A 19617-nucleotide genomic window follows, 5' to 3' on the forward strand; every position below is an offset into this window, starting at 1 on the left:
AGATATTGGTTTATTCGAAAGCAATTACTTACTGAGGTTCTATTACACATTGGGGTCTAAATGGCGTTCTTTGAGCAAGGCTGCACTTATTTAAACATGAATTTGACGTCCTTAAATAGTTGACCCAACGTTTCCTTTCCATATGCCTTACCCTTCAATAAATTCACCTGTAGCAATTATCTATGTGACATTATAGTATTCTACAAGTATCTAGGCATGATTTGATCTCTTACCAGAAACTATTGCACCAAACTTGTTATTATACGTACGTGTTATCACCACGACTAATATTTGATCTAAAATTCTTACAGAGATCGTTAAAAGTATGGGCTGTGAAGAAGGATTAACGGTTTTTTTAGCTTGATAGGTTCGAGATAACCTATCTCAAGTAAAATAAGTTGCATAGGGCTTGAATTTGTGCCATTTAAAAGCTGAAATTCAACGGTAATAGAGTACTGGGATACCTTTATTCAGACATAAAATAAAGCGCCTTGAGTACGAGTTTGAATTTTTGGCGAAGATTCGTTTTCTTACAACTTATAACGATAATGCACAAGTGCTGCTCAGGCACATAAAATATTTGTCTACAATAAAATATATTTATAAAATAAAATACGTCCAAGATACGTTGTTGAACGGAACAGCCTAAAGATGGTTTTGTCGTTCCCATTCTGAAAACTTCAATCTAAAATATGTTTTTTGACCATGTAATGGTCGACCAGTTACAAAAAAAATGTTGGTAAACTTAAAGAGCAAGACCGACACGTTAGTAGCCATGACATCGTTAAGATACTAACCATCGATTCCAAAGCCGTTTTAAACCATTCGAAGTAAGTTGGGTACAAAAAAGCTCGATGTGTGGGTACCACACGGATTCACGTAAAAGAATTACGTTTTCGTCTGCGAAACTCTACAGAAATATATCAAAATAGAGATAATTCTAAAACGGTTGATGCGAAGTGAATTACATATGACAGTCATGTGCAAAAAAGCAAAATTCGTTCCACAATTTGTAAACGTCAAAGAAGGTGATGCTGCGAGTTCATAGGCGTCGGAAAGGATCCATGCATTGTAAGTTGCTGATCGCTTGGCGAAACGATTGATTCAAATTTCTGCTATCATTACCTAACTATATTACAACAAGCTATCGAAACAAAATCGACCATAACTAGTGAACAGAAGAGGCATCGTTTTCCACCACGACAATGCCTCATCACAAACATTTTAAAGCTATTCAAAAAAAACTGGGGGAAAAATTTCAATGTATCCGCTGTGTAGCCCGGATTTTGGATCACCTGTTTCCGTCTTTGCCTAACTCCCTTAACAGTTTTAATTTTGTTTAAATGGAGACATGTAAAAATCACTTGTTGAAATGTTTTGGCCAGAAACCGCAGGAATTCTATAGTAATGAGGTTATAGCATCACAAACCGGCAAAAGTTCATCAATCAAAATGGTATACAGTAAGTTTAGCAAAACTGCTTTGAACTATATGTATATATATGAAAAAATATATGTTTCAATTTTGTCGTAAAAACCGTCAATATATTTTCGACCCCTCAACGTATGATGCGCCGTGCGTAGACGTATGTAGGTTAGATAGAACAATAGACTGGAATATAGGCCCTTTAATTTAGTAGCTACGAATGATCCACTATGATATACATTTTAAAATGAAAACTCCTTGAAGTAATACGACTACTCTTAGGAGCTTTTGTGAAGTTCAGCAGCAGTTGCGGTGCCTATGTGCCTATTGAATATTTTCATGGAATTGGATCTCTTGTCATCTGTCGGCTTCGGTCTCACGAAGGCTTAGTAAAAGTTCCAAGATAATTAATGGGACGTAACTACACACGGACCTGAAAATACGCAGAATTTAAAGAAACAAGCTATCAGTTTAGGAAAGTAAATATTGGTATCGAAGTGTGCGTGTGTATGATAAATATGGTGTATAGCTTACGAACACGTAAGATAACTTAAACGAAAGGATCTCGCCGCACTGGCCCTTAAAAGTTAGAAAAGGGCCATCATATTTATTGGACACAAATCACGGATGGTATAGATGGCAGTTGGGTGTGATTCAGAACATACCAGGACAACTGCATAGTGAATAAGACTGTAACATAGCCGCCATGAATGAGAGGTGGGTGGTTTTGTGAGCATGTTGAGAGAAAAATTTGCTGCTCGATATGAGCTACCACTGAAACTCGCTGTACCAGATTAGTTAAGGCCTAGAAATATAGAATCTGTCTATACAGATGTAACACTCAGTCGCTACACTCTCAACAATAAATAGATACTAATGAATTTCTGTCCGACAAGTAGGACTTTATGTCGTTGGAAGCACGCTATGTAACTCTAACCTTAAAGAGTGAAGGCTTTGGATAAACATTTTTTTACGTGTATTTATCTGTTTGCCGACTCTCATAATTGTATAAGGAGCTAACTGAAAATAAGAGGTACTATCGTATCTATGGCGAAGAAAGAACATCCAGTAGGTCAAGTTGGAACCAATCACACGGCGTAGCGTTATACACAAGTAGATGAAATTAGTAAATGTTACCTAAGCGCATAGAAGATGTTGTTGCTTTACAGATGGTATCGCTGTTGTGGATTTGCTTCCAGAGTAGCCGCTAGTTATCTATTTAACAAGCTAAAACGCTTGCGACAGCTTCCACTGGGCGAAATTCCTAAATAAGTATTGGTTGAATTAAGAATGCTTTTTTAGGACGTGAAAGGGGCGCATAAAGATTTGCAAGGAGCGGCCCGTTCTTGGTTCGATTTGAGTACCAAGCGGTCACTACTAGAACTCTGAAACTCGAGTTTAGTGTGTACCTTAGTAGCGCTCGGACAACAGTGAGATTAGTATTTTTTGCGAAGTTTCTTATGGCAGTGAAGGTACCCTCATACGGAGGGTTGGGTGATGGAAAATTATATGCTGGAAAAATATGCTATTTGTTAGTAAGCGAGAGTAAACCAACTGTACAAGCTCCGTGTGTGACCACTATCAGGCTCGACGACAATGTATGGCAAGAAAATTGGAAAGTAAGCGGCCTTTTATCAAGGCAGGGCACCCTCCACTATGTCAGTGCAAATTACAAAATTAATCCGGAAGAAATTATTTCCGCCCTAATGTTTTCTTAGTGTCGTCAGGGCCATCCGAGTGCAGAAAAAATTTTTTGGCGCCTGATGGCATGCTGTTTTCCGGATATAGGGATTCGGGCTAGAGCACGTTCATATATATGTACACAGCTGCAACGCATGCCGCCTTGCGTGCGGCGAATAACCGCGATCGCTACGTGCGCTATCATGATGTTCAGGATAATGGAAAGCCCAGTGGCGTGAGCCTGTAGCTGCAGACTCGAGTGGGGCATCTCTAAGGGGCATCTGCTGGGGCACACTGAAGACCAGAAATGGTGCGACCCATTAATCGGCTTTGGAAACAGTGCAACCCCGATGTCAAGGAAGTCTGGACAGTGCGAAGTGACATTGGACCCACTGAGCGGCAGAGGATGTCCGTTTAAGCGTGGCAAAGTCTTAATAGGTCAAATATAGTTTAGATATAATATATAAATAACTACACACTACGGCTACATAAACACAAAGCGGAAAATTAAGTGTTATGCAATGGTTTCTTCTGCACTCCAGATGTGGTAGGTCTCGAAATGGGCTTCGCAACACCTATAGCATAACGTTACACTGCTTAGGCCGATGTAAACGATTCTGATTAATTTTGGCAATCATCAGTAAATTTCAGGATTCCTCGACCACGTCTCTTTAAATATATTCAACAATGTTCGCGACGGCAGCAAAAGCGTGTAAAATTTTTTTTTTTGAAGGAAAGGATGAGCTTCCTTTGAAACCTGTGCTTTGATGTTACCCTATATGGCACATATCTTCTGATATGTAACGTGGTTTCCCTTCGAAAAAATTAAGGCAACCGGAAATGTCTGAAGCACAGGAATTACCATCGTCATTACCAAACATTTATTTAGCGAAGATGGCGCCGAAAATAGGAGGAACAACACAGGTCTAACTTGTGAGATTAGAGTCGCCCGAAACAGCTTTTTTCTTTCATACCAGTAGCGCAGTAACGTGACATGGTGAGACGTGTATCTTATTCATTTTTAGCGATCGTTCTGGTACGTTTACTCCACTTTGAGATCGTCGTACGGTACGGCGTAAGTACGGCGTAAAGCGTTGCATGCATATAGGAAAATACATACCGCATGTAAGTACATGCTACACATACCGCAATATACATGCAGTACATAATATTCTATAGAATAAAAAGACGAAAACCAGATTGGTGATGCTAACCTCTTTTCAGCAGTGCAAATGTGTAGTTAGTTAAGTTAGTTAAAAGTTAGTTAAGTGCCACAACTGCCTGCATTGAGGTTGGATTTCTCGGGAACACTTACATACTATGGGCGCACGGAGTGTTTATGATGAATAAAATGAGACGTTCTGTTTGCGATTATCGAATTACAGGAGCAGGGCTGTAGAGTCGGATGTGGATGTAGCGTACACAATTAGCTCGACTCTGTATCATGTTAGTTTATGTTTTACCTTGTTTTAACATGTTAAGTTTTAGACTGAATCTAAATTTAGATTGAATATTATATACTAACCTCAGCTTTCTATATTACTTAGCCAACAGAGCACTGTTGATTCTAACGCGCTTCGACAAAATCTACCCAAGTTTTTGTCGGTTCCCTTATACTATGAATATGCCTTTCCGTAGTCGATTGACGTATTTGCTACATATACGAACTGGAAACCTGTTGATATTTCCATTCCGCATCGATGGCTGTATGTGACAATACGTGATTGTCAGTTGCCGAAAAACATGTCACACCTTCAATTCGTGCAACATTCAGAATATTGACTGCAGTAGTAAGAAGCGATCTAATTCGTGATGCTCAAACGCGCTTGGCTAATGTGCCATGGCCCTATGTAATGACACATTAGTATATCAAGACAAGCTATAGCGCATGTTTTTGCCTCCAAAAGAATCTCACTCCTATATTTTAAATACCCTTTTTACCAACATTTCTTCTATGTATTTGTTTGAAGTATTAAAACCTAGATTGAAAAAAATTTGGTCATTGTTTATCAGTTAGAAAAACGATTCTGCATGTAATCCCATCAATTTTATTTACCTAAGTAATAAGGTTATTTTTTTATGACCTTTATATATGCTGCTTGACATACGGTGCAATTTTTTTCTCGGGACTTGAGCGCGCCATAGACGTGTTTTGTTTCTAAATTCTCTTGTAGTTTTATTGGCCTATTCTAGTTGATGACATCTTTCAAGTAAGTATTCAACGATCGCTATGCTTCTCGTTCCAGTCGTTGTCCGTACTCCGCATCTGTCCGAAACAGTGTAATACCTTTAACTCTCTGTACTTGCCACGCTGCTATTCCTGGAAGAAGGGAATCTTTCAGTCGAAATGCAACCATTGTGATGAAAGTAATCGTTTCCCAGAAGCCGTTCAGCTGAGAAAACCATTTCCGTTTACCTTGCCATCTACCTATTTATTTCCGACCAACGCAACAAAGCAGATGAAAGGTTCCGTAATTTCAGATAGTCTGAATTTCCTATATACGGGGCAGTTTTACTCATTTAATACATCTCATTTTCATCGTACCGCATCTATTACTAAATAAAGCCCAGAGTTAATAAAACCTATACACTTGTAATTTTCTGAACTGTATGGGATTTCTACAATCAGCTACGGACGACGCTCTTTCTTTTTTTCTAAGAGAAAATTGAAATACAGCAAGATAACAGATTGGCCGGAAAATTCCAGGTTTGTTATACTCGTGCATTGCAGTATATCGGGTGACTAAAGAGCATGGTGTATGTACGAACAGTGACCGGCAGCAGTGCTTTTCGCGTGAATATCCAGAGCTACTTCGAAAAATTGCTTTATTGGCCACAGCCTCGTCAGGGATTTCGTCGGCGAACGACGTGTGGTGCAGGAAGCGTTCGTTACAAGGAAGGTACATGATACATTTGAATGTGGGCCATAGAGAATTAGTGATGGCCTGATTTACAAATTTACTTTAGACGCTATATGATATTTTTGTACCTATCCAGTCTGCTATTCCGGTGAATCTATCTAAGTGCAGTAGCGTCCAGAGAAACATATAATTTAAGACATTACCTACTTTTAAGATGTTTAGGAAATACGACTCGTTATTTTAGCCTTATTATAAAGGGATTACGTAGACAAATAAACTAAGAGAGCTGCCCTAATAATCCCTATTAGAAGTAACCTCAAGATGTTGTATCTTCATATCTAGTTAGAAAAAAGAAAAAAACATTAGCAAATATCGACAAGGCTGTCCCATTGCTTCATTTGATCGCTATGTTTATTTATGCTTCCGTAGGTAAAGATTTGACGTAACCTTGAGTCAGCGTTAAAGGGCCCAAAAGTTAAACTCGAAATGACTAGGGTTCGCTTTCGTCATATAAAACTAATTAGGCATCCAAACTGCCTAATTGTCCGAAGGTTAAATACAAAATATGTAAGCGCCTTAAATTATAATAAATTACTTTACTATTAAATCTGCAAATATAAGACCGCATGAATTTGTATGTGCCGGATTAAATTAGAACTGGCAACCTTGTCTTAGGGTTCGGTGCTACCGCCTACTTCACCCCGCGGGTACTTAACTAGAAAATACTTTTGTATGCAGCACTAGTAACTCTAATGTCTGAAACAGTTAACTGAACAGTATATATGAATATGTTTATAAACTGTCCACTGTTATTGGTCCGTTAATCCTGGTTCCATTCTATGAAACGCAAAATAACAGAATAAAGAAGAACTTTTATGTATAAATCCGCGTATATCGCGTGACGGGGCACTGAAAGTAATAAGTAACAATTATGGGCAGAGTGATGACTGTATCAGCTACTGCATAGTTTACTTTAAAAATTTAGCTTTAGTAATTTTATAAGCTTAATCTGCAACTACCTTTTGTTTTGAAAACATGAGAACCAAACTCAAATACAAATCTGCGTTCGTCTAGAAAACTGTTCTTTGAGACCACAAGCCATTGCGAAACGCTTTACAACAGGTTCTTTCACAAGTAAATCAAACGAACTAGTTATATTAAGCTAGAAGCGTTTTTGTAAATTGTTCGACAGGTTCGGCGACTTTGGTATGGGTGTTTTAGGTCGAAACGCGAAATAAATAAACAAGCCAACAAGTTACACTTTTTGAAGATGAAAACAGAAAATAATAGTTATCACAATGGTAACGACAAGATTTGCGTAAATTATCAGGCGAAAATTATGAATATTCTTATTTTCTCTTGATCTCCAACAGGCTTTGGCCTATTGCCGTATTAGTCTCTTAGGAATCGATCGAAGTTGAAAGTAACCATCGAACAAGTGGCATCTTATCAGACGCACTCCGAAAGCGAATGATAACGTGTTAGGTCTTTGTGGTCAGAACTATAGTACGAAATGTAGCGTAGTTGAAATTGGGAAATATTATAAATAAACTGCTTGAATAGTCAACCGTCGTCGAGAAAGCTGTGACCACTTTCTGTTTAATGCTCTTCTCGTAAGTATTTTTCATTGTATGAAAATGTATCAATGAAAAGTAAACTTTTCATTCGTACAATGAAGTCATGGGGCCATTATTTTTTGTACCGGCTAAAACGAAGCGACAGCTAAAGCCGACAACTACGTTTCGTATCGTGTGCCATACCAAAATATGAGCGACACGACGTTACGCTGTACTTCAAATGAGAGGGATCTGGGACACTACGTGGCTGCTCTAACACACAACTTATTCACAGATGGAACATATTTTTGCACGTCGTTTGTGTGTGTCTTATGGCTGCTCCGAAGTTCTGAAGTCGTCCATGTATTGTGGTCCAATCTCAATCATTGCACACACGCACGCCTAATGATAACTGACGATATCGGCCTCTAGCAACAGCGATGCTCTTCTGCCTCTTCTGCCTTGTTTGCGGTTTCTCTTTGTCGCATGTAAAATTGTTGGTTCTGCTGCTGCATGACTCGGCGCGCAGTGCCTTCTATATACGCTGTAATTTCTGGATGAAATGCCTCTGGGAGCTCCAGAATGAGATTAGGGAGTCTGGGAAAACTGGTACGGTAAAAAAAGAAAGAGTAGTGAGTGTACGACTACTGATGCCCAGTGTCTAATGGGTCGTATTAGCTAGCGGCGGTGGGGTAATAATAGAAAGTGGGCCCGAATTAAGATTCGGGATATTATAAGAACGAGAGAGTAATATTTCAACCTTATTGTCCTTAAACTTTACGAAAGCTTATTTGGGGACACTATGAAAAACGTAGTGTATATAACGTAGATATAAACCTTGGAGAGAAGTCCTTTGTTCGAAAGACTGTGAAACAAGGCAGATCGTATCATTCGAGTTATAGAGAAATCATGCTAAAAACGCAGGTGTTTATAATTGAATAGAGAACTGAATGCATGGCATGCAAGACAAAACCAGAAAGCATATTGTGATTCACTTTGAGACATTGGCCACACAGGCGATAAAATAGTATGAGCGCAGGTCTTTAATGAATGATATATATATATATATATATATATATATATATATTACTGCATTTTCATGTTAACATTAGGCGGGTCTCAAAATATGTCGCGTGATTCAATCCTCTATTATGCTTTCTAGCCATGTGTAGTTCCCTTTGTAATATGCGTTAGGTTATATCTAGAGAGGCTGCCACACATGGGCAGTACTAAACGTAATGTCAAAAAGGAAATCGGGACCTCTAAAAAGACTACGAACTAGAATATATCGGCCTCTGTAAAAAATAATTATACAAGGGAGGCTCTAATATCGATGGGAGGACTTTGGCAGCCATCATCATGATTACCATTATTTTTAATATTCTGTGTAGTAGATAATAATATGCTACAAAGATATACTATCGAGCTTGTTTTAGCAAACATTTATATGACAAATAATATGCTGTCTCATTGAATAATCGTATTTTCTTTTGATTTTATATATGAATGACCTATTCGTTAGGCAGTTCTGTGTTATCTATATAACAACCCACTAGTCCATGGTAAATCGTTTTCGTCTTCTTTAGGCCGATTTAACCTACTATTTGATTACCATTAAATGAACGAACTCAGAAATACAATTAGCAATAAGAAAAATAAGTACGATGCTAAAGTCAAGTATATATTAAGCTAGTCATAAGTAAAAAGAAGTAAAACTCTGAGTCAAAACAGAGAACCCAAGGAAAAATTCGAATAAATAATAATAACTGTGATACAGTTATGGAACATCACCTGAAATTAAACAGGGAACTTAAAAGTGCGGTACAGTCGTAGATGGGGCACTAGGTACCCCCTCGAGCTTCGATTTGTGCTGGGCGCCAACCGTTTCATGAAGTGCCTAACAGAGGTTCAAAGCGTAAAGCTCGAAGCATTCAGGTACCGTCTAGTGTTTACAATTCCTATTAAATTTCTGCGTCTTCTAAATATTTACTCCCGTATCGAACAGTAACATCGCCGTATAAAAATAAAAAAAACGATGGATTTAAAGAGAGAATTACGACCGTAACCAAAATTTTGTTTTTATGTAAAAACCTTGATCTTAGTAATGTCAGAAAGCAAAGACAAATTCGAGCAAATGAATGATTATTCAAAATGTTTTCTTGCAATGGTGCACCTATACATAAAACAAGCAAGCAGCATATAAGAGACTCTATAAGTCATTTACAGGTCGCTTTTTAGAGATTTTTGTGAAATGTTTTTGTGAGACTTGACGAATATTGCTGTTTTCAAACTTGGCAGCTGATTATTAATACGATAGAACACCTGCTTATCAATGACGTCGAATCTATCGAGGTCGGTGGAATTTATAACCATTTACTCACGTTGAGATTTGAAGGTATGCGCTTCCAACTTGGTGAAATTTTTTCGCGCCTTTTTCGAATTTGAATACCACGTGGATGCTGCGTATGTCATAAGCGGTCCAACGTATGTCTTGAATAGTTTGATATAAAAAGTTGGTTCTTAGAACAAAAGAGTGTAAGATCCAGATAAGTAACCCATTGTGGGGAGAACTATATCTGTTATATGCTTTACGCATTTTAAGGTAATTGTCGTGAAAATGCCTAAATCGTGGATGGTTCTTACTGTTTGCAGGTCGAGTTCGTCAATACAGTATATACTATATTTTCAATACTAGCAATAAATCAAGGCAGAGATGTCTGTCTAGGCAGCTTTCCAAATGTTCTCAATGCAAGATTCTAAGTCTTAGTAATACCTGCATGAGAGCTTTTCTAAAAGCAATTCTGCAAATCACTCAAAAACTCATGGAAGTTTAACAGTTTTAGCGGCAACTTTTGGTTTTTTCATTTCTTGTTATGTAAATATCTGCCAAGATAGTGGCGTTTATTTTAGAACAAAAGAAAGGAAACAATCTAGAAAAAATGGTCTCAGAAGATAAAAATGTTTGACTATAAATTTGAGTGGCCAGTGCGACATACCAGGCTGTTACAAGTGAACACGGCAGACTTTAAAATGTAATAACTGGCTTTTACCTTTTACACACTCCCCATTCCAGCGCTTTGGTAGCTTCCGGACAGCCGTATACCTATAATTCGCGTTTCTATATATGATCTTTTCCTATGAGTTCTTGAAGTAAATATATAGTGAGCTACGCTTGCCCGCTAGTTGCCTTTTTAGAGTATGGAAAACCACGAAGTCACAATAACCTTGAGAGAATAATCAGATTGGAGCCGTCGCTGCATTTTCTTTAGCTCAAGCCAGGAAGTAGTTGAGGCATAACAATGAGGCCTAAATTGCCATCAAATCACCAGAGCGCATGCTTTCGAGTGCCGCGCCAACGGTCCATAAGTTTCGATACAGTGTGTTCTGGGAGGATCTCATATTAGCACTTGATGTCCATTGCAAGTACTGCCATCACTTTACGTCTGAACCTACTTAACATTATCACCGAAATCGATGTCTCTACAAGACGATGCCATTCTCCCGCCTGGTCGTTCTCTGGCTAGCGGTAGAGATTGAGCCATGACTCGTCTATGGGGACCGTATGCCCCAGTGGGCTTTTTTTTCTGTTTATTGACGTTCCATAAACTGTATGTAAAATACACCGTGCGCATTTTCAATTGGCTAGGACGGATGATCATATTTTTTACTCGATTCCAGTTCCCATTTTCAGTACATCGACTACAATACTTGATGAATGATAAGTTACGTGTAAAATGCCAATTTGGCCAACAGAGCTCTTAGGCTCCAAGCGTTGTTTGCATGTAAAACCTTTTCGGTCGCGATAACGTGCTTTTGTCTTTCGGGTCTCGACACCTGATTACCTCTCCGCTGGTCTTCAATCCCTAAATCTCCTTTCTAGAAACGTTGCACCATTAACATACTGTGCTTTCACATAAGGTTTTCTTGCTTAATATGTTTCTCAATTTCTGGTGAATTTCTGCAGCACTATAGCGCTAAGAAACAAAAATTTGACAACTGAGCGTTGGTTTTTAAAACGAAAAAATATTCTTCCTTCTGAACTCATAGTTTAAATGTTTATAAATGTTTCAAAGTCCGCCTGATCCATTTATAAGAGCCCAATAAATCGGAACCGTTTCCCTTAATTCTTCTTTAGATTCGATATCATTATTATCTGAATATAGGTTTAAAGAAGACAAAGAACCAACGTAGACTGCGCAGATATTTATTTTCAAAATAACAAAACCTTGGTCAGTCTTCTATAGTGAAGCATGTCTTCGTATATCTTCTGTATCAAAGCGACGTTTCTCTTATACTATGCTATATTAATTTATATTTATTTGAAATTTTCGTTGCTCGTTTCCCTTCCTTGTACACCTTAAATTGCGAACAAATTGCACACCGCTAAAAAAAATGTTTCATACTGTACCGTCAATTTAAGTGTTACCTTAGTAGGTGCCGGTAATGGTTTTAATTGTAAATATTTAAGAACATAAATTTATGGGTGTTCCGCACGTGTTGCACGAATATAAGCAACAAGGTAAAAGTGCTTACCACTGTATGAGGGTGTGTCATTGGTTTGACAATTTGCTTGTGAGCCTTAATCGTGGGGTTGCATTTTTATTCTATTATTTATGGTACAAATTTGAGCTAGTGTACTGTAATAACCTACATAAAATAACCGCTGATACGATCGTGCCGTTAATTAGAGTCTGTATTATTGTCGGTTTCTTTCCGAATTTTTAGCGTGGGCATCGTATGGCCTCTGGGTCTGCGGGCTCTAGTGTGGTCCCCCCGGCTGACGAACAGCTCGAGGCATCTGTCGCCATGAACAACGAGGATAGCGCCGACGGCTTTCTCAATTCGGGTAGAACGGGCAGGCGAAACGCCCTACCCGATATCCTAGACGAACAATTCACAGCCACTACCACAGCAGACCTTCCGCACGAACTAGACAAATTATCCTGTTCAGGTAAAATTGAAGATTTCAATTGTACTAGGTATTGATCTACAACAAGATCTGAAGATGCCGAGAAAATCACGGACAAAGTGAGCTGATGAATACCTCTAAAAACTTCTCCGATTTCCCAAAAAGTAACGGCTATTGCAATTTTTGCTAGGATTACATATATAAATGAGCTAAAGTAAATTTTCAAAGAAACAATCAGACGGCAAGGTAATAAAGAACTTCGTTTCTTACTTTAAAGTCTCTTAACTGTTTCCTGTTTCTAAGAGAATCAATTTTATAGGAGCTATCAACGGTTCCTAATCAAAGTATACTTCCTCAAGTCTTGGGCACGTCTTCCAACTAATATTTTTCCATTCACAAAAAAAGTATTCCCCTTGCCCAGTTTGCTCAGGCCCGTTAAATGCCCAAACTAAATAAGCCAGTGAAGAAGATAGACGGAGCTTCGACAACAATATTCCTTCTGCTACTTGATAAAGTCATTTTCCTGCTGAATCCGTACTGTGAAACCATCTATGCAATTTCTAGGGGCCTCTTCGATAAGTTTGTAAACGTTATTTCGTAATTTCGTTAAAAAAATCTTGTAAACTTTTTGCTTCTCAGATCTTTTTCTGTTTCGTCTTAACTTGAGTGTTGTTTCTTGTTTGCGTTTTTTTATATCTATCAGTATGTTTAGCCAGACATAATGGGACGCACCATTGGCTGGGAACCAGATCGAAGTTACTTCATTCCGGCCAGACACAACAAAGCTAGAGCTCATAACGCGCTCTTCAAATATTCTGTTTCAAGATACTAAAAAAATGCTTTAATGCCTACGAGTTTTTCGTATATTGACTCAAAATCACAACGCCAATTTCCATTGCGGTGATATGGGAAAAGGACATTGGACAACTAAATCACAACGTAGTTTTGCTTGCTCAAATATTACTTACACTTATTTCTTTGTCAGTTAAGCTAATCTTAAGTTGAACTTATTGCTTTTTAAATGACAACGCAGTGATAGGTACACACACGAGAAGCTAAAGTAAAATCCAAAAATCTTATCATTGTTTCAGCTGGGCACATGAATCCAAAATAATTATTCATTTATACAGATGTACTGCTAGTCTACAGATCTGAATCCTGGTTAAGAAATAAACGATCTCTCCTCCTATTCCTCCTAAGTGTAGGCTGTTAGTGAACGACTTGAAAAAGGTCCTCTACCTACATAGAATTTGCATGTTTAAATATGGAATTCCCTTCGATTTTGATCTTACATTTTCAATTTGTTCTCGACATGTATGAAACGAAAAAAGAAAGTTTATTTTTACTAATTCAGTCAGCACCGCTCATTGCATTGTAGAGCTAATGTAAAAACGACGATTTCGATAATTTGCCTCAGTCCAACGCCAAATTTATTGGTAGCCGACACATAACTAATCAGATAGGTTTCGTATTAGTAATAAATATGACGAATATTTTATACGGCATTGGACTTATTCAGCTGTAATCAAATTAACTTGCCAAGCCAATCTGAAACTATCCATAGGCAGCCTACATTCATTTTATTTTATATCCTTGTCATAATTATTATCTATCAAGTAATCTTTGTTCGTTCGGTTGATAGTTGCCCTTTTATATCTCGATCCAAGGCCGACGTCGGCTTCCAACCGAATCGTTCGCTTTGGATTTTTTCCTACCCTATGTGACAAATAATACCCTTCACCGTCTAGTTGTCTTTAGCCTTTTTTTAATTAGAACAAATGAATTAGAATAGAAAGCGCATCAGGCGATATGTTCCACTTGGTGACGTGCATACGCTTTTTTGCCCAAGTCGAACACGTAAGCACACGTTACAGCTAACGTAAATGCATTAAAATCAGTGAATATTTCGTTATTACGTTTCATTGTTATTTTTGAACAACTCTGACAATGGCAACTAATTAACTGTTATATCATTCAAGTCGAAATAGAATTCACACATTTGTCGCGTGTTGTCAACGAAAAATACCAAAACGCCGCAAAAACAAGCTAATTGCTTGTTCGTTATAGTCGTGACCGCGTTCAGCACATTCGTTAGGACTATATAATGGCCTAGTAAATATACATCAGGAACCCTGATTGGAACAGAAAGTTTCACATAGCCTCGAGTTTGTGTGGCTCAAGTTCGTCAAGAAAAATAGGACAAAAAAAAATCAAGGAAGGATAGGACTCAGATGAATTGCGAGTATTTTCAAATCCAATCCGATAAAAGTTAAGTAGAAGTTTTCTTTTACTATGCACAGTGGGATGAAGCTTTAGTGCACTGCGTAAATGTTAACTTTGAAAGTTTCGGGTCAATATGTGCTATGAAAGAAAGGTTTTCAGAAAAGGTTTTTTTTTAGACTAACCCCAACCTTATTCGAGTTTTTACTTCAGCTGATCGTGCTCGTCTTAAATGTTTTTAGCTAGATGCTTGTTAAAAGCTAAAATATCTCATATTGGTTAGACTATCCGTAAGAACTAATAAACATTAACACTGCAATAACATCAAATATAAACATGATGGCCTTTAACAAGCGGAGATCTGTATTGTATAGTAGTTTTCGAAGCAACACTTTCACATTATATCATCTGATAGGGAAAACAATGTGTTGCGTCTGGATCGGTAAAACAAGCAAAATCGGTGCACTACTTCGAATCTTGCGTATGTTTAAAGCCAGATTTTTTCGTTACAGACTATGATTCAGAACTGTGAAAGTGCGTTCTTTTTTGAAACTGCATCAGTTAATTGCTATCCTGCTAATCGTTTACCTGTGCACACGAACAGATTAGATATGTCCAGCGGTGCCGTATCCCACGTCTCTAATTTTCCACTTGCTATCCAGCTGTTTCTTTGCTTTGCTGAATCCACTATTATCATGCGTGTCTGTCAATATATAGATTTGTGTCTTTGCCGTTTACGTTTCTGAACGTTTGCCACTTGCTTGCTCGGTCTGTAATGCTGTTTCAATTTGACTGAATTCCAGATCAGGGCCCAAGCCCCTCGGGTGTGGGACAGAATCAGCCTTCAACATCAGGTGGTGCTAACTGACTCCAGTTTTCGAACAAGACTTCAGCGGGATTTGAGCAGAAAGCTATTAATTGTGAAAAGAAAGCACCTCTTCATCAAAACTACTAGCAGACTCATAATAATCACCATGATACAATTGAACAATTGCCGCAGGAACGGCCGACGTGATAGCGATAGTACAGATACTATAAATTAAACAGCTATACATTAGACTGAATAATGACATTTCGAAGAGATGTTCAAAAGCACACCCTATATCTGCCAACAAGAAGGATGCATAAGAAGAATATTGTTTTTCGATACAACAAAAATAGAACTTTTTATATTACAGAAGTATCAACCAAGGAATCGAATCTGAGTCAGCCACAGCTACGGTGCGTGGTCAAATACAAGCTATTACACAAATGAATCATTAGCATCAATCCACCGAATTACTAGTTTCTAGCATTTCACTCATGCATATATGAATTGAGAAGAACGATTGTCTTGTAACGAAGAACGATTGAACAACTTGTGTTGACCACAACAATTATAATAACCCTTGTATAAATCTTCCGTCTGGTCATGTTTAAGCCATTCGCTACGGTACCGTTCAATAGCTTATTATAAGAATGATGATGAAACGAAATGCGCTAAGTCACAATGGCGACAGTGATCCCGCAAGTAATGATCGAAAAAGCCAACACTTGTTGTTGTGCCAAAGAACGACGATTAACAACAACGCTTATAAATAAAATGTATAGTTATTTAAGTAACGAATAATAACTATTTACGTGTGTCTTTTGATCTAGGTAAAGGATAAATTTACTATACAACGGCGTAAGGTCCCGTCGCCGTCGCGCTGGAAATTTTGACCAATTAGTTGATGAATTTATTGAGGAAGATCGACACGCTGGTAGCCATCGTATTATCAAAAAATTAAATATCCATTATCAGATTGTTCTAAGCGAAAAAGGCTGCCTACAATAGTTTGGGTGCCACATGAATTTACGCAAAAGAATCTACTCCATCGTTCTTTATACGAAATCGAGCTGTTTCTAGAACAACTGATTACGGCCTGTGCAAAATGAATCACATACGACAGTAATGTAACAGAACTCTCTAATAATGTTAATTTAAGTGCAAAAATCATCTGTCACAAATTTTTCGTTCACCTTCTATATATTTAATAATAGACTACGTACCACGATATAATTTTATCTACGCATACATATAATCAGTAAGTACTGCTGCGTTTCCTGTCCTTTTTATCCACAGTTAGTTTATGTATACTTTAAGCATGTACGATATTTTTATTCTAACACAGGTGGATCTAAGCTGAACAATGGAGTGGTTATACGGTATGGGGTGAGTGTATGGGTTCATAAAACTTTGATCAAAGCTACAAGTCACCGTTTGAAATATACTTAAGAGCCCACGCGTCGCCTAGAAAAAGCTACGCGAACGGAATACGGTGTAAAGACTGGAAGTCTCAACCGCAATAGTTACAAATATAAACTATGAGCCAATGACGTCAGCAGATCAGTTACAGCGAGAAACTCGTAAAAAGCATTTGTGTGAGAGTGTTTTAACATGATTATTGCTATCACGATTCTGTCATTGTAAATTAAAATGCACTGTTTTACTAGGCTACCATAGGCAATCTTGCGGATTTTGGAATAGGATGGCTACTTAGATTAAATAATTATTCTTATTGCGTGCTGCTATTTGTTTCTTACACGCTTCCTGCCCCACCGCTCTGGCAGCTCCTGGACAGCCATATCTATCACTCGCGTTCTCATCGAAAATCGTCTATGGCTTCTCGAAGTAAATCGATAGTAGTGCTTGTCCATCAATGGCCTTTTTCGGGCATGAAAGGACCTATAATCACATGCACTTAGGTTGGAAGAATGAGTGGGTTGAAAACGGCGTTAAATACTTCTTTGCATAATGCGGGTAATAATTGAAGCATGGCATTGGGGTCTGGCATTGTCATCAAGCAACCAGGTTGCGTGCATTTGATGATGCCAACGATCCATAAATCTCTTAAGGACCTCGGGACAGCAGGCCATATTCATTGTTTAATTTTCTGTGAGTATTTCATAACAGTCAATGTCCCTGATGTCCATTACAAGTGCTACGATCCCCTTACGTCCGGACACCCCAAGGCGGCGCCGCCCTCTCGCCTGCTTTGTCTCCAGCTAGCGATTGAAATTAAACTATACGTCATCTATGGCATCAGGCGGGCTTTTTGATGATTCGTCTGTAAAAGGCATATATAGTCTAATTAGTAATTTAGCATTTTACACTTTCATCCAATTGTAAGGTTCTACCCATTTTGGATTTATTTAAAAGCCTTGCTAAAAATAATTCCGTGCATCTAGACAAATCCACATTTGAAACGAGGCAACTACGTGTTAGTAAGCGCAAGTTATACTGTCATAATCGAAATTTTGAGGCCAATGACTGTGACAATGACATTCATAATAGCAGAGTTTACCGAAATAACCAATAACTACATGCCACGAACCGGCAATAGCTCTAAAACCATCGGGCATGACAAGCAATTATGTTTACTTATTGAAATACGAAATTTCGATGACATTATAACTAGTCCTCTTTTGCGCAATCCTTTTAAAATCACTACTTATATGTATATATATAAAATTGCAAAAACTATTTCATAGGAAATCTGAGGAATTGATTTAATAGTTGATCTCACGTAGAACCACCGGCGATTATTACCTAGGAGCATCAAATGGCCTTTGCCTGTATATACATTTTGTCGTTGTCTTTTGACCCATAGCATAGATCAACACATACGAATGACAGTGCTATTTTCTAATCTGTTAAGTAGCTGTCTAACCTTACTTTTATTGCCGTCATAAGCCGACTCCTATGTGGGAGCCTTCTCGGGCTCCTGACAATGGATGGTAATAAAATTGACGCATTATGTTAAGTGTCCTTAAGAAAAGTGCCACCTATGCAAACACAATGCTCTCATAACAAGCGGTTTATACTTGCCCCTCTTTTGTAAAAAGGGTACGCGTCGGTTATGTGTATAGATATTTGTAGAGCCGATGTGCACAAGAGGCGAGCGGCAACTCTTAGGATCGAAATATCGACGATTTCCTTCTCGACTAAAACTATCGAACATTTATAGGAGATATCATGTGGCTTTCGCCCTTTCTCCTAGAATTAACACGGAATATTCAGGGTTAAAGTCAGTCCCAGCTTGAAAGTATAGAACAACCCTAATCGGGTCACGGGTGAATGGGAGCACGATGAAGGCTCGGTTACAATAAAACACAACGGAAATTAAGCCATGTGATAACTGACACATGAAAACAGGGCCGCAACTGCTAGAGGGGTGCAAGTTGACTAGAATGAGGAAGTGACGTTTGAGAGCAGGTTAACGACTAATGCATTATGCAGACTAGACTTCAGTGCTACTAATAACGTATTCATCTGATACCGTAAAACCCTCACTTACTAATCCTAGAACTCTCGTCCGTTAGCATGAGCTTTGCTCCAGAATATCTAATAGAATATTTAAGTTCGGTAGAATATTTAAAGCAAGGTAGAAAATAACCGGGACAATATTATTGAACTGCTAGATTCGTGTATGAGGATTACATGGAAAAACTACGGAACATCGTCGACGCATACTGAGTTTACTTTTAGGTCAAAGTGGAACAAAATATATGGATAGTTTTGGGTGACATAAGTTGAAACTATGTGTAACGAAGGGGTTAGAAGTTTTAAGCGTTGTAAGCAGACAGTACCTAAGTGATCCTATTCGTCTGTATGTCTATATATATCTGAAACGTCTGATATGATAAATGATACACGTTTGTCGAACTTGCCCATAACAAGGGTCATACAAATCGTCGTGCTTGCCATTATATTTTAAGTGATTTGTCACTTAGACAACAATTCGGAACTTTTTTACAAAATATGCGAACGCAATTTTCAGTAACTTTGCACATAAATTAATTATATAACATACGTTTTTTTAGCTCCCCAACTGTATAAGGCATTGTCCTGTAGACCTTGTTTTTCGAAAAAATCCACAGGAAAAGGTCAGTATCAGTAAGTCGCATAAGTAGTATAGTCATGGCTCGAGTAGGCCCTTAAAAAG

General features: G+C 38.1%; 1 protein-coding gene across 5 annotated transcripts in view; it reads left to right on the forward strand.

Moving 5' to 3' along the window:
- The window catches only part of LOC111270963 (uncharacterized), a 38120-nt gene extending 21855 nt beyond the window's left edge, over positions 1 to 16265 (forward strand). For 2 of the 5 annotated variants that reach the window (XM_086972712.1, XM_086972713.1), the window contains 2 exons: positions 5836 to 6004; positions 12247 to 12462. In XM_086972712.1, coding sequence (XP_086828838.1) covers positions 5836 to 6004; positions 12247 to 12331 — 254 coding nt within the window. In that variant the 3' untranslated portion in view covers positions 12332 to 12462. Of the gene's footprint in view, positions 1 to 4489; positions 4551 to 5350; positions 5571 to 5811; positions 6005 to 12246; positions 12473 to 15453 lie in introns of those variants that run through there. The other 3 variants (XM_086972710.1, XM_086972711.1, XM_022851458.2) reach the window with 3 other exon arrangements.
- Positions 16266 to 19617: the final 3352 nt, after the last annotated feature.

This window comes from Varroa jacobsoni, unplaced genomic scaffold, assembly GCF_002532875.2.
Source record: "Varroa jacobsoni isolate VJ856 unplaced genomic scaffold, vjacob_1.0 contig00224, whole genome shotgun sequence".
Lineage (NCBI taxonomy): Eukaryota > Metazoa > Arthropoda > Arachnida > Mesostigmata > Varroidae > Varroa > Varroa jacobsoni.